At 34.5% G+C, this 15,816-nt stretch overlaps 1 protein-coding gene across 1 annotated transcript; it reads right to left on the minus strand.

Annotated features, from left to right (window-relative positions):
* Positions 1-2,039: 2,039 nt before the first annotated feature.
* On the minus strand, positions 2,040-14,864 carry LOC114416855. Its single transcript, XM_028381889.1, has 6 exons — positions 14,700-14,864; positions 12,276-12,751; positions 4,517-4,930; positions 3,410-3,502; positions 3,072-3,211; positions 2,040-2,604 (listed from the first exon to the last, which is right to left on the minus strand). Exons 2-6 carry the CDS (start codon positions 12,672-12,674, stop codon positions 2,160-2,162), a joined length of 1,491 nt encoding a protein of 496 aa, XP_028237690.1. The 5' UTR covers positions 12,675-12,751; positions 14,700-14,864; the 3' UTR covers positions 2,040-2,159.
* Positions 14,865-15,816: the final 952 nt, after the last annotated feature.

Consider the following 15,816-nt stretch of genomic DNA (forward strand, 5'->3'; position numbering starts at 1 on the left):
CAATGTCTGAACCCCCATTACTTCAGCCCCCTCACGCTTATTTATAGGAAATGAGGGGAGGAGGTTGAACAGCAGCTCGCCCAGGCGAGCTGTTGCTTCAACCTGAAGTAACCTTGCTTGCCCAGGCGAACTTGTTACTTCGCCCATAAGTCTTATGGTGGCCCAGGCGAGCCAGAGGCTAGCCTGAGCGAGCCAGGGGTCTGAAAAAGCCCCAAAATGACTCCCTTTCTTTTCCTTTTGGGTATTTTTCGCATTCTTTACCGAAATGTTGAGAAATCTCTTAATTGTGCAACAACTAGTGTCAAGCAGCTTAATTTGGCCAACAAGAACCAAAACATTAGCAAATGATCACCCCAGACGAAATTAGGGTTTGACAATGGCCACAATTCATCAAACAAAAAAGAAGAGTGAAGAATTCATTCGTCAAGAGACAACAAATACTTGAAGATGAAGACTATAAATAGAAGAAGCTTCGAAGAAACAAGATACGAATCAATTTGCAAAATATTCTTCCATTCTTTCTTGTAAAGATTTTTTTAAATCTTTGTATGGGTAAAAGCTCTCAAAACGTCTTGTAAACATTGAGAGAAATAAAAAACTAAAGTATTGAGTGTAATATCCACATGTAAGACAATCATCTCTTAGTATAGTGAAAACTTATGACAAATTTTGTTGATTTGTTTAGAGCCAATAGTGACTTGGTAGAACAAAGAATATTGGGTTGAAGTCAAGTTTGAGGTAGAGCTTGTCTTTGTAAGAGTCAGAAGCGATAGTGAAGAATACTTGTAACTTTGGATAAGTTAGTGAAACTTGATAGATTGCTAAGAATTGAACCGTAATCTTGTGGTTGAGACAAATCAGTATAAATCCTTGTGTGTTCCTCTTTATTGCTTTCTTAAGTGTTTAACTAACAAAGAGTTTAAATTTATTTTTAGATCTTATATTTATTTTTGGTCTGATAAGAAAATCATTTTCGTATCGTCTTATCAAACTTTTCATATATCTCTTATCTATTTTAAATAAAAACTATATTAGACAATAAGGAATGTTTTTGTTTAAAAGAAAATAATAATTTCTAAAAATACAATTCAATTCTGTTTATGTATTATTTGCCTCTACACAAAAGTTGTCATATGACGTGACTATATAAAAAGAATTCATTAGATATTCATGGACATGTGCAATTGTGAGAAAAGCGTCATCGTCCAATAAAGTGCATTTTTCTGTAATTCATTTCGTACTTAGTAGATAGAAAGTAATTTTATCTCGTTTGTTATTCCTCTACGGCATTACACTAATCATCAACAAAAATCAAGTTTTCATTCAAATATACAAATTGATTTTAAGATATTCCTCGATTAAATTATGTTAAAAACATGTTATATCTTACATCATGAACCAAAATTTAAATTATTTATTCTAAAGTTTAATATCTTTTTACACAAATATTTGTTTGGAGTAATAGAATAGTCCTTTTCTAGTAATTTTTTTCATGTATATACATTAATTTATTGGCTTAAACTTACATGCATATCATGTAAATTATTTCTTGTGTATAAAATTTTATATTAATAATATTATACCCTTTCCAATTGAAGGAAGAATATTGACATTTATGATAAATGTCCTTAACCAATTGAATAAAAAACATTTAAACAATTAAATAAAGAAAATTTATTTAATATTTCTATGACCAAAATAATATTTCTGATGACCCGAACCCTATGTAACTAGGTAGCCCTTACTAAATTAGAAAATGTTTTAAAAAAATTACTAATTCATAGACAAGGGACCAAACCGAACAAAACAAACCATAATGATTTTCTCAACCTTTCAATTTGACAAAGTTTTTTGTCCAAAAAACGAGTTTTTATTTAAGGGAGTAGAATTCTGAATTTACTCGGAACCATCTTGCATTTTAATTTAGTCTCCAAATTGGAAAACTCTAGGCTAAACCTTTTGCAATGATTACCGTCCAAGCTTATGACCAAATAAATTATCAGCAAAATTGACCAAAATGACAAGTGATGATAAAAATATACATGCAAAAAAAAAAAAATCACTTTTGAACATCATATATTATACTCAAAGTACGTATACCATTGAATTTTCTTTGTATTTCTCATACTACAACTTTACAAGCCTCTATTCCCCATAATTTATTCAATAGGAGGAGGACTAGACCACCTTCTTTTCACCTCTGATTTCCATCTCACCTCTTTGAGCTTTCCATCCAACCCATAGTCTCTCTCCATCACAAGGTTGATCCCTTCATCAGAGTACCAACCAACTCCAATACAAAGAATGCCATGCTTGTTAATGTCAACATAGCATGTCACGCCTCCAGGAAGCCATAGCATGGTCACATCCTGCATGTCAAGCCGCTCCTCCTCGCCAAAGTAGTCAGTGTTCTTGGGGAGGCTCCTCTTCTTTAGATTTTCCATACAAAAGTACATGTACGGGGCAGCATTGCCTTCTTCTGCCGTGCTCTCCTCATCGTACACGGGAGTTGCACTTACCTCAAAGACTTTCCATGACCCTGTTAGCTCTGATGGCTTGGTTCGTTTTCTTTGTGAAAATGGCTTTGCGTCGAACTCCATGTCACTGTGTAGCAGAAATTAGTTATTTTCTTAAATTCAAGACATTGAAAATGACAAACTATAAGATCCTATTTGAATAAACTTTACAATAAACACCTGTAGGAGAACATATTAAGATAAAATGTATTAAGTTTTTTTCCATAAATAAAATGAACTTATAACTTCAACTTTTATAGAAACTTTCTCATTTTAACTTTTCTAGAAGCTGATTTTAACTTAAGAGAGAAGCTTAATTCATTTTACATTTTTTTACCAATGTTTATTGAAATGTTTATCCAAAAGGACCTAAGTACATGCTCACAAGTCACACCAGAAATCCATGCCATATCACATTAAATATCATTTTAACTAATTTTTAAGTCCAATTTGTTGGGTTCACTTCACATTTCCCTGCTGCAACGTATTGAGTTTTACATAATGTAACTGCTTCATAGTTGCAAATTGGTACAATTTATAATAAAGCACATGTACCTTTGGTAATCAATGGAAGCAGGACTGGCCCATTCTTCTTCATACACGGCGACTCTCAATATCTGTATATCTGAACCACCATTGATGAATTCTATGGTGTGGACAATTCGGATCCTTTTGTGGCAGCCTTTAACCAAGCACTGGAAAAGGAGAATTTGTAACAAAAAGAAATTATAACTCTTGTTGGTGGAATATTAGTTGAACATTATCTTTTCATAAGTTAACTTGGGGGTGGAGGGACTTTAAAAATTAACAAATGCATGATCAGTGTTAATAGTCATTGACACCAGTGAAGGATCTATAAATATGATATTTTGTAAGAAGCATGCCAAACTTACTTGTTCGAACTTGAAAGTTGGTGAGATATAGTATTTTGTATCATTGTATTCACCCACTGGAATATCTATAGGACCTCGAGAATATGACCCGTCCTAAAATTTACGAAACATAATTATTTATTATTTATGATATATAATGAGAGGAACATAAACGAACAATCAGATGCTGCTAGTCATTTGGATAATAAACAACATTAGGATTTAGGCATATCACATGATCGCTTTACTTATAATTTAGGGATATCAGCTCAATACCACATGATTCAAGTAATATTACCAAAATCAAAGCCTTATCCTACAAGATGCGGTCAGCTACATGGGTCATGACGTCATTCGGCAAGTTTAGAAACCAAAGTGTAGCAAACGGGAAAAAAGTACACTTCTCCTTACAGAGGTATCCCATATGACACAATAACTCTGAAATAGTATAGTATACCATAGTCTTAATCAGCGGAATATACAATTTCTTACATGACAAAAGGACAGCCACTGATCCCAGACAATATTGGCAAGTAAAATAAAGGGGACAGTCCTCTCAGAGTAGCCTTAGGCTGCCAGATCAATAGAGAACTTGGAATGTAGAAATAAGCATCTTCTATCTACAACTAGGACACAGTTTGAAAGCCACAGAAGTGAATATTTTGCCAAAACTTTAAAGCATGTGACTCAATTGAGACTATCCAGAACTCTCTTGGCTAACTGTACTGCACGAGCCCAGTGCAGCAGCTGAAAGAAATGCAGAGCATAGAAGTTTGTTGATACTCTTCATCCCAAATCAACGAGGAAGGCAGGGCAGAAAACAAAATATACAAAGGAAGGAGGTAAAAGTCTTGACACTACTACGTAAGAAAAGATTAGAAAACACAACCTAAAGCACATAATAAATATGTTTTGGTAACACAAAAAAATTAAAAAAATGTTTTTATTTAGTACTACGCAAAATTTTGGAGAGGTTTAACTTCATTGAACCAGGAAATGGGTCATCTTTTTATATTTAAAACAGTGAGAAAAATAGTGTTTTATTCTGCAAGGAAAACTACGAGAAAAATACTTCAAAAAAACTTACTTTCCATAAACAAATTCATACTAGTATTAAAAGAATCTTACTTCAAAGTAAACAAGGCCTGGTTCACAGCCCATGACATCTTCTTCCATCACATCACTCCTTTTAAAGTCAAACGATTCAAATGTAGGCAAAACATGATTTATTACATTAACGCTGGATTTGTGCTGCCCATCTTTGGCTACATTGCTGCCTTTAATATGCTGTGGTATTTCACCATAAGGATTCAAAGTCACCCAGTTAACCTTTCTCTGGATTTGAGATGTATGCTCACCTGAAACTGATGGTACTACCTCTATGCGGGAAAGAGTATAGCAGTCATATAGATGTTCATTCTTGCTACCTATTTCCATTGGTTCCATTTCAGCTGTGATGGGAGAAAACACAGCACCTACACCCTTCCAAATTCCACTGAGACTGCTAGTAAATGTATTCCAAATTGGTTTTATAACTGGTTCCTGAAAGATTATCCATTCAGTCAGTATAATGTTCATTGCAATTTGAACTGAATAATTTCTACAGTTCACCGCAAATATTAATATACATAGAAAAACAAGTAGAAAGAAAACAATAATAGTGGAGTTGATTTCTACCAAATGTCTAGCTAAATTTTATCCATAAAACAATTGTTGGAATTTATTCCCTCACACAGTTTCTTCTAAGAAAGAGTATTAAAAACGAAGGAAACAATCCACGTTATATATGCATTCCTTACTTACAAACTTAAAATTCCCAAACTGCTGCAAAACACAAAAGCAAGCCCCAGTATACATGGTACAAACATTCTCCTTCCAGATCTTCATATTAAATGCGAGTGATTCTTTAGAAAAAATAAATAAATAAATTGAATAAACAGGGTTTTAAAAATATATTTGAAATTTCAGTCAGTTATACAAAGCTCAGGTCCCAAAACAATATAATCAATTTATTTTTTCAGTTCTGCTCATATTTATCTGCAGACTGCAACTGAAGCCAAACATCGAGAGCCAAACTGAAAAGGAAATATTAAAAAAGAAAACCTAAGAGTATCAAGAGAAACTTAATTACTATTAAGCAGCCATTGACCCTTAAATCCTAAAAATATGAACTTAGACTATGATATATCCTTTTTCCTTTTCATGGTTCAATCCACATATGGTGTTATCAGTCACTAATCTAATAAAGACAATGGGACTTCCCACTATTTCTCCTAATTAAAATTGTGTAGTGCATATTCTATTATTGTAAAAAAAAAAAAAAAACAAGTCAGGAACAACATCTTCATGGTTTATCATTTCAATCATCAAATAGGCTCAAAAGCAATTATGTTCTGCTATACACACAGACAGATGTTACAACTGCAAACAAAACTAACCACAAGTATAACACTACTACTTGGCAGTCAAATCAATTATACTGAAATGGTATGTAAATATAAGACTTCACCAAAGCAGAAGTTCTGCTACATGATTGTCATGTTTGGTAGGGACTTCCTAAAATACTAGTGTAAGACATCATACACAGAACAGTACAATGTATGATAAAAGCAGAGAGAACTCCAACAGAATGTAATAGTAGGAAAATGAAATGGAAAACAGCAAAAAACTGTTCTGTCCAATTGGTATAATTTGCGTGCACTTATTCCTCATTAACAGAAACATCATTGATCTTTATATATATATATATATATATATATATATATTTTTTTTTTTTTTTATCAGCCAAATAGAATTATATATATTAAGATAACAGTACAGGGGTACTGTGGTTACAATAGAGTTAAAGAAAACGTAGTGAATCCACCTGCCAAGCTACTCAGCTTGGGGAAATCCACCCACTCAGGAGATTACATAATCAGGCCCCTTGGCTTGTGAACCCTCCTAAACTACATCCCCGCCATTAGAACCCATCCTAATCTGCTGAAAAGCATATTGGTAAATTGGTGGACCAATAATTGTAGTGAATAATGAAGTCTTTCTCCGATGCTCTAAGCCACGACCACAACAGGAACAGAGCATCATCCATTAGCTTAGCAGCGTTAAATGATTCATTCGAGAAAAGGATCTTATTTCTGTGCTGCCATATTGACCACGTTAATGCCACCCACCAGCACTTCCACCTATGATTTCTTTTTCCTCCATTCATCCCGTTTTGATGCTGCAAAAAATGGTACCTAGGGATAATGGGGAATGCCCCTACTATTCCAGTCCATGCTAGAGATTCCCACCATAGAGCTAGAGATTTGGGACAGTTGAAAAAGAGATGAGCTGCATCCTCCTGCTGAGATCTGCAAAACGGGCATAAACTGTCGTTTATCTCTATTTGCCTCCTTCTGAGATTAGATTTAGTCGGCAATCGATCCTTGATAAGTCTCCACGCAAAGATTGCAGCTTTGGATGGGATTTTTAATTTCCACAGGTTCTGCATTGCTTCATCCAGATTGACACCCATTGAGCTTTCTTGTAACATGTTATAGGCACTCCTTGTAGAGTAACATCCATTAGGCTCTGCTTCCCACGTCCAGGTATCAGATATATGTCGCTGGATAGTAATGTGAGAGATTTCTTCCAGAAAGCCTGCAGCGGATGCGATTTCATTATCAAATAAAGCCCTTCTCCATGAGAGATTCCATTCCCATGAGGATTCATTGAAATTTCCCACCTGCTGGATAAGTTGATGCTGCTGAAGAGATATCCTATACAGCCTTGGGTATTTTATCTGTAGAGCCTCTCCATGTTCAACCCAATAATCCTCCCAGAATTTAATTTTATTCCCACATCCCACCCTCCAAGTAGTGCCATCTTGGAGGATAGGATTCAGCTGTTGGTCTTGTGTAACCTCCATTATATCTTTCCACCAGGCGGACTCGTTATTCCCTCTCCTACCTTCCACCAATGACCTCCAACCACCATACTTGGAATCCAATATCTTGGACCATAGCTTGTTGCTTTGCTGGAGCATATCCCACCTCCATTTACCGAGAAGAGCCTTATTGAAAGCCCTTATGTCTTTTATACCAAGGCCCCCTCTTTCCTTTGGGAGGCAAACTGTTTTCCAGTTCACCCAAGGTATCTTTCGCTGCTCCAAACTACCTCCCCATAAGAATTTATGCTGGATTCGGATCAGCTTCTCCGCTACTTTCTCGGGCAACCTGAAAAAAGACAGAAAATAGATAGGGATGGAGGATAAAGTGGAATGGATAAGGGTCACTCTCCCCCCATATGATAGGTGCCTTTGTTTCCACCTTGCTAATTTGTTCTCATACTTCCTAATAACCGAATCCCACAGCTGACCACGCCTTGGGGTAACACCAACAGGAATGCCCAGATATGTGAAGGGAAAAGATAAAATCCTGCAGTTCAAGAATCCCGCAGCTTCTCTAACCCACTGTTCAGGTCTGCCCACTGCACCAAAATGGCTTTTTGCAAAATTTATTTTAAGACCAGAGACTAATTCAAATCCTCTCAGAATTGATTTTATGACCTTGACATTTTGCATGGTGGGTTCCCCGAAAAATATAGTATCGTCCGCGTATTGGAGGATACTTACTGGTATGCTGTCTTTACCAACCAGAAATTCAGAAAACAGTTTTTCATTTACTGCTTTTCTCATAAGACCAGTTAGACCTTCAGCAACAATGTTTTATATAATACATCGCATAAAATGATTACCATTAATTCACTTGAACTATTTACTTCTGTTTGCGCAATATCCTTTTAGCCAACATTCACCAAAATGACCCAAGGATGTTGTTCTTGTTTGCTTCCCTTCACTTAAACCAGAAGAATTATTCGATTCTCAAGTCTCTCTTGAACACTTATTCATTACAATCATTTTAACCCTACTTAATCAATTTCTATGTCCTCAACTAACTCCCTCATACAATGTTGCCATCTTCTATCAAAGTAAGAACAAACATACAAATACAAAGGGTGAAGAGTGGAGAAAATAATCTATAGCCCACAAAAGCAAACTGCCAACAAATATCAGAAAGCACAATATCCACTATTTTAAACTAGTATGTTCACACAGAAGGCACAAGCATAAGATACCAAGCATTATTCATGTTTCTCTATCCACAATCATACACTGCCTACTTATTCCTTTCATTGTTAACAAAATCTCAGCATTCATATACATTCATAGTCCATTCACCAACCCAAGCACAATTTCAGGGGGGGAGGAGGGGGGGAATGTTTCCATTTTCATCCAGAAACCTAGCCAACCCCAACCCCCACATCAATTCTCTTAAAAAAAGAAATTATTTTCAATCCTTTCTTATTGCTACGAAATCTTTAAACTATTTAACATTTACAAAAAAAAGACCAAACTTAGTCCTAATTTCTATGGATCAAACAAAAGGATGGATGAACACTAAGAACGCAAGTGCAGAAATCAACACCACCACCGAAACTGGGCACAAGCATGGAATCAAGAATTAAAACACAAATAATAATCAGCCAACAAAATGAATTCGCACAAACATAGTGGTGCCAACAGCAATTAAAGGCACAAGGAAATTATTAAGCAATAAAGACACATGAAGAATTCCAGATATTGACATACCAATCAGAATCGGATCTAGATTTCAACCGTGACCATGAGCACACAATTCTGAAGTAATTTGATGTTCCAATCAGATTCGCGTGACTCAACTATATATAACAACAAAGGCTCATCGAACAAAATTGCTCCGATCTCAGGAACAAGTTGACGCAAGTCAAAACAAACACAATTTGGACTTCAAACAATTGCGCAAGATCACATGAGCTATGCCACTGGCTGCTCGAACAAACAAAGATGCTGAATCCTTGCTCTGATACCAAATGACACAGACCCCAAATTGGATCCTAAATTCAGCATCTAACACTTAAATTTTTTAGGTAATTTTCTAGAAAAATACAGACATCAAAGAAACAAAAATGGATTGAGGTAAAAAATGATAGAACAATGCCACAATTCAAATGAATTGATAAGTTGAGATGAAGATTCACCACTTTGAATTATGAAATTCAAAGATAAGAACCAAGGGTAGTTCCTAAGAACCAAGAGAGTTTCCTCTCACAAAGCTTCAAAGTTTCATTTCAAAATGAGTCAAAACTAAATACAATGTCAACATTTTTCCTATTATACCTTTTTTTAATCAGCTAAAAAGGATATATATATATATATATATAAGTTAAACAGTACCAGAAGTACCAGTGAAGTTTCATACAAGATATACCAACAAAAAACAGCTTGTCTCTCTACTTTCAAATACTAGGTCAGGTACAAAATGGTTACAAGACATTTATAGCATTAAATAACCATAAATGAGATATAACCATTCTCTTTTTTCCCAGCAACCAGTCATAAATGCTAGCTATATCAGCTCCCTTTGTTAACCATATATTCCCATTGCAGCAAACAATTCCACCTCTTAAACAGAGCATGACCCCAACAATTCCACCTCTTCTCGGCCAAAATAAAAAATTGGTACTGCATGAAGCCCTTCCTCGTCATAAGTAATATCTCAGGATATTACAATCCCAATCCTCTACACCGTCTAACTTCATCACTCACATGCCCGGGCCTCCTCTCACCTAATAACCTCCTTCACTTACCCAATAAGCATATGCCTGGACTGATGCTCCATTGGACAAAAGAGTAGGATAATGATTTATCAAATGACTTGATCCATGACCAAGTATAAAACATAATCTCCTGCACTATTTTTTCTTTTTTGAAATTGTCTTCCATTCATCATTATATTGTTTCTGTTGTTCCAAAGAACCCAAACAATACAACACCAAACCAACCTCCACCTTTCCCGATTCTCTTTATTGCCAATCATCAACACAAGCTGCCAGTAATGCGTTCTCATAGAAGAAGGAAATACAGTTTTTATATCTAGCCATTAATAGCAACTTTTCCAGACTTCCTCTGCCTTCGGACACCACATGAAAGAATGCTCCAAGGATTCATCTTGATTTTGACATAACGCACACTTCAATACACCTTCATCCACAACAACATTCCTCCTTGCCAAATTATCTCCACTTGGTAGTCTATTTCACCTTAACAGGCTTAACTTCCATAAAAACAAGTTAATTTTGGAGGAACTTTCAACCACCAAATGTCAGCCAAAGTATTGAGCAAGGAATCATCACAATTTGGAAAAAAATTCCTGTCTCATAGAGCCAAATATGAAGATTTAACAAGATAGTTCCTGGTTCGATCTTGCTTCCATATCCAAGAATCCTCCCCACCCTCTACCAACGTAGCTTCACTTAGCATCAAACTCAGCCTCTCCACCACCTCCCTCTCCCACACAAACCAGTCCCTATGCCACCTAAAATTCCACCTCCAAACCCCCTCAGCCCACTCCCCCATATTTATGATGCACTCCTCCTTTTGTAATGAGTTTAGATATAATCTAGGGAACTCATTAGCTAAGGATTGTTGTCCCACCCAACGATTGCACCAAAAAAGGACTTTATCACCCTTTTCCACTTTCCTCACTACCATAGAGTCAAACCATTTAGATTCATTTGATCCTCCCAAGATTTAATCAAGTCCCTCCACCAAATAGAAGATGTTTTTGATACCTCCCTTGTTTCAAGACCTCTCCACCCTCCATAAATAGACTCTAACACCTCACACCATAATCCTCCCAACTCCCTCATGAGCTCCCACCTCCATTTCACCAAAAGAGCATCATTAAATAAAAAAAATATTTTTAATCCCTAACCCCCCTCATGCTTTAGGTAAACAAATAGTATCCCAACTTTCCCAACAAATTTGTTTTTTCCCCTCCTCACAACCTCACAAGAAATTTCTTTGTATTTGTATAATACTCTTACCACCCTTTTAGGCAATTTAAAAAAAGACAAAAAGAACAAAGGAAAAGAAGACAAAATGAAATTTATAAGACACACTCTACCCACCATAGACAACACTTTATGCTTCCAACTCGACAATTTCCTAGCAAACTTGTGGACAATAGGTTTCCAAGTGTCAACTAACCTAGGATTAGCACCAATAGGAATCCCTAAGTAAACAAAAGGCAAAGATAAAATTTTGCATTTCAACAAATGTGCATACCTCTCCGTGTCTACTAAAGGCACCCCTATAAAACCAAAACAACTCTTGAAAAAATTTAATTTGAGCCCGGATACAAGTTCAAAACCTCTCAACATACATTTGATCGCCACTACATTGGAGAGGGTAGCCTCTCCCATGAAGATGGTGTCATCTACATTCTACATATTGTAAGATGTTTATCGGTACCTTATGTTCGCCCACAAGATAACTCTCAAAAAGATTCTTCTTTGCCATTTGAGACATGGACCCAACCTGAAGTCCACCAAGGGCCCATTTGACACATAGGCCCAACAAGCTAAACACAAAATTACATAAAAAATAAAAAGCCCAACACCAAAATTACACAATTCCCTAATCTACTATTTGACTCCAATGTAGCCTCAAGCCTTCTTCTTTAGACCTCTATCAGCCAGAGAAATCAAAAGCTAACAATTTTGCATCAAAATTGCAAATTCAAAGAGACCCATTGAGGAAATGGGTGCTTGAGTCTGAAGAACAGTATCAACCTCCACCAACATAGTATTGTTAACAAAATCTCAGCATTCATATACATTGATAGATCATTCACCAATTCAAACACAAATTCAAAGGAAAAAAAAAAGAAAAAAGGTTTCCATTTTCATCCATAAACCAACCAAACCCCAAACACCCACATTAGTTCTCTTCCCCAGACAAAACAAAAGCCAACAACTTTGCATCAAAATTGTAAATTCAAATTGACTCAAGTGAGGAAAAGTGTACCAGAGTCTGAAGAACAGTCTCAACCTCCAGCAGCATAGCCCCAGAGACAATAACCCTTCCACCCTTTGGGCCCTTCCTCCTCACCACACTCCTCCCTCTCTGCCTCCTCCTTTTCTCCTTCTGAGAAGAAGACGCCTTGGCAAGCTCATTGTCAATACTCCACATGTTGTCCTTGCTGCCCCTCACCCTCGCACCCTCTTTGGGGGAACCATTCCTCTTGTGATTGTTGGGCCTGTAAGCTTGAGCTGTTATAAGCCTCGTGGAACATGATGGCTTGGGCGAGAAGCCAAGAGAGGTAAGGGAATTGTGGGTGGAAGAGAGGGTGTGGTGGAAGCCAAGGTGGTGATGGTGTGTGGTGAAGAAGTTCTTGTTGAGGTAAAGGGAAGAAGGAGATTGCATGTTTGTGACTTGTGAGCGAGGAATTTAGATGCTATACAAAACCAGTTGTTTTGGAGGTTTAGCTGGTACAAAGTAGCCTAGGAAAGTGCACGGTGATCAACAATTAGTATTAGCAAGCAAAAACGATAGTGTTTTTTTGTAAAAATAAATAAATAAATTGTGGGTACATTTTTTTTCTTTTTCCGATCAGCAATAAGAATACTTGAGACAGAATATTTGGGAAATGCTTGATTGTCTCACACTCAGCTGAAACTTTTCATACATATATATAATATGACCAAAGGTCAACAAATACATGAGATAGGATGGAGCAGACTGCAACCCTCTGACCAAAACAACTACAGCAGCAGAGAAAAGAGAGATACAAAATATATAAAATAAATAAATTGTGGGTACATAACTACATATGGAATGGTATTTTAGCTATGGTAACAAAAAAAAAAAATATGAAATGGTATTTTAATTTTAATGTTATTTTTTATTGCTCCATGTTTAAACCAGAACAAATAGGTAGTGTTATATAAGCACCATTTTTAATTAGGCTAAATTGCAATTTTAGTCTCCCTATAATTTCAAATCTGTAAATTTAGTCCCTCTATTTCTAAATCAAGACATTTAGTCTCACTATTTTCCAAATAAGTAATTTTGGTTCTTTTGTCAATTGACCATCCAAAATTAAATGTTTACTTTGATGTGACATATTGATGACTTATGTATGTTGAGAGTGCTCTGAAATCAGTTTCTCAGGTTTTTAGAGTGCTCTGAAAACCAGTTTGTCCATAAGATTTGGAAAGATTCATGAACCCTAACGAAAGAGATAAAAACCATGTAGGTTTTTGTGTTTATGCTCGGTAAATAACTAGATATATTTGGAATAGAAAAATAGGAAAAAATAATTAAATATTTTTTTCTTATGGGAAATAGTAGCATCTATTATATATCTATTTATATTCTATTATACTTTTTTATATTTAAGGAAGGTTTTATATAAAAGGCAGATGCCACCTGGCAGCCTCATATTCATTCTCTTTGTATTAAATGCAATCAATCCAATTTTGTTTTTTATTCAAAATAATAAATAATAAATACAATCAATTTCATTTTTTTATATCATATAGTAATTAACAATTCTAATTCAATTCATCAACTAAATCATGAAATCATAAATGGATTTTATCAATGTTCCAAATTTTATGCAATGTTATTTATAATTATGTAACTATGATTTTTTTATTAGTAGCGTGTACCTTTAACCAAATGCTATCTGACTCTGATCATTAGGTCGGGAGGGGACCCACTGAATTAGTAATTGACCTACATGACTTAATCTATATGAAAAAAAATTAAATAATTCATACAACAACAATAAAGAGATATCTCACTAAGTGAGGTCCGGTACATGGATTACAAGACACCATTTGGTACAGTTAAAAACCAAAGTTTTAGAGATACTATTGAGTCGTATTAAATAATTCATAAATTGTAAAAATATACAACCTTATTTACAATGAATTTGTTATGTTACTTACAAAGTACAACCTTACTAACAAACAAAAATGGTGATGTTCTATATTCTGGAAATACAAACAGTAAGTAGAGCATAGACCTGGATCTTAATTCCTAACAACTTATGTTCTTAACAGTTGGGAGTGTTCCTTTTACTACTCAGTATTCCTGCCTGCAATACTAATGCTGACTTTCATTTTTGTTTTCACACATCAATATTATTCAGAATCACTAGACACTACCAGTCTTAAATTATCTTAAAATCAATTCATAAAATAAATTCAAATTCAAATAATACAATATCAAGAAGAATAGAACTGCACATCTCAAATCCAAAGATAAAACAGAAAGGTTCAAAAATATTCAGAACAACATAACATACAATTGGAACAGAGCAGTAATATACATCATAATTAATAAGGATTTAGATTTTTTTCGAGAAGGGTTCGAGAACTTTCAAACAGAGCAAAACAGAAGGGTTCGAACAGAGCAAAGCACAGAAGTTTTCGAATTTCGAACCTGTTTTCGTCGTCCCAAACGCTGCCGTTTCTGGAGCCCCACGGTGTTGCCAGAGGCTGCTGCGGTGAGGTGCGGCGACGGCTTGGATAACGGCTTCAACAGAAAACTGAGAAAGGTTTGTTAAAGGTCTTGGCGCTGTGTTATTTGGAAAAATTTTAATTTCCCCCGACACGAACGTCGTAGTTTTAACGTAATTTATTTTTAAAATAAAATCTTAATTATCAATTTGTTCCGTGGGTTATTTTAAAATATTTAATTTAGTTATCATATTTTTAAAATATTCAATTCAATTTTCAAAATTTTTAAAACACATCAATTTAGTTGTTTTTCTTGGATTGGGTTGACGTCAAAATTTGCAGTGCTAATCGCGTTAATCCAATTTAACAAAAATAACAAAATTAATGCATTTTAAAGAATTTAAGGACCAAAGTGTATCTCTTAAAAACTTGAATATTTTAAAATAACATGGATCAAATTAATATTTAAGTCAAAAACTTAAAAAAAATTAGTTGACCGTCAACTACGTTATTATTGGTTTAGAGTTGGATCGCCCCGAGTTGGAACAAGTCTTACTAAAATGAATATAAGGAATTAAAAAATTAATAAACAATAACTTATAAAAGCATAAATAAATAAATAAAGCATTGTAGATGACGAATAAAATGATTTTATAATGACGACAAAAATATTTAAGCCTAAGTAAATTAATGATTAAATTACTTATTTAGTTGATATAGTTTTATAATTTTTATTTTTTTAGTTTCAATAGTTTCAAATTGATTTTTTTAATCACTATCATTTTAATTTAATTCTTTTTTAGTCTCCGTAGTTTCAAAAGCGATTTTTTTAATTTTAATTTACATTTTAATTATATTTTAGTTTATGTAGTTTAAAAATATTCTTTTTAGTCCTTATAATTTTTATTTTAATTTTCTTTTAGTTTAAAATGATATTTTTAGTCCCTATCATTTCTATTTTAATTATCTTTTAATCTTTGTTAAAAAAATATATAAAAATAATTAGCTACAAATTAGTTATAAATTATTAACTATTTTTTTTATAAATTATCTTACTATAAATTAGTTACGAATTATTTGTTAATATTTTTGTAATTAAT

This window comes from Glycine soja, chromosome 6 (genome assembly GCF_004193775.1).
Source record: "Glycine soja cultivar W05 chromosome 6, ASM419377v2, whole genome shotgun sequence".
In the NCBI taxonomy this organism is placed as follows: domain Eukaryota; kingdom Viridiplantae; phylum Streptophyta; class Magnoliopsida; order Fabales; family Fabaceae; genus Glycine; species Glycine soja.

What these genes read in the sequence shown, in the direction of transcription:
- LOC114416855 (XM_028381889.1), bottom strand. Translation starts at nt 12,674, where the DNA reads ATGCAATCTCCTTCTTCCCTTTACCTCAACAAGAACTTCTTCACCACA. An exon ending in AGACTGTTCTTCAGACTCTG is followed by an intron (nt 4,931 to 12,275) that starts GTACACTTTTCC and finishes ATAATCTTTCAG; the next exon opens with GAACCAGTTATAAAACCAAT. An exon ending in CAGGCCTTGTTTACTTTGAA is followed by an intron (nt 3,503 to 4,516) that starts GTAAGATTCTTT and finishes CGTAAATTTTAG; the next exon opens with GACGGGTCATATTCTCGAGG.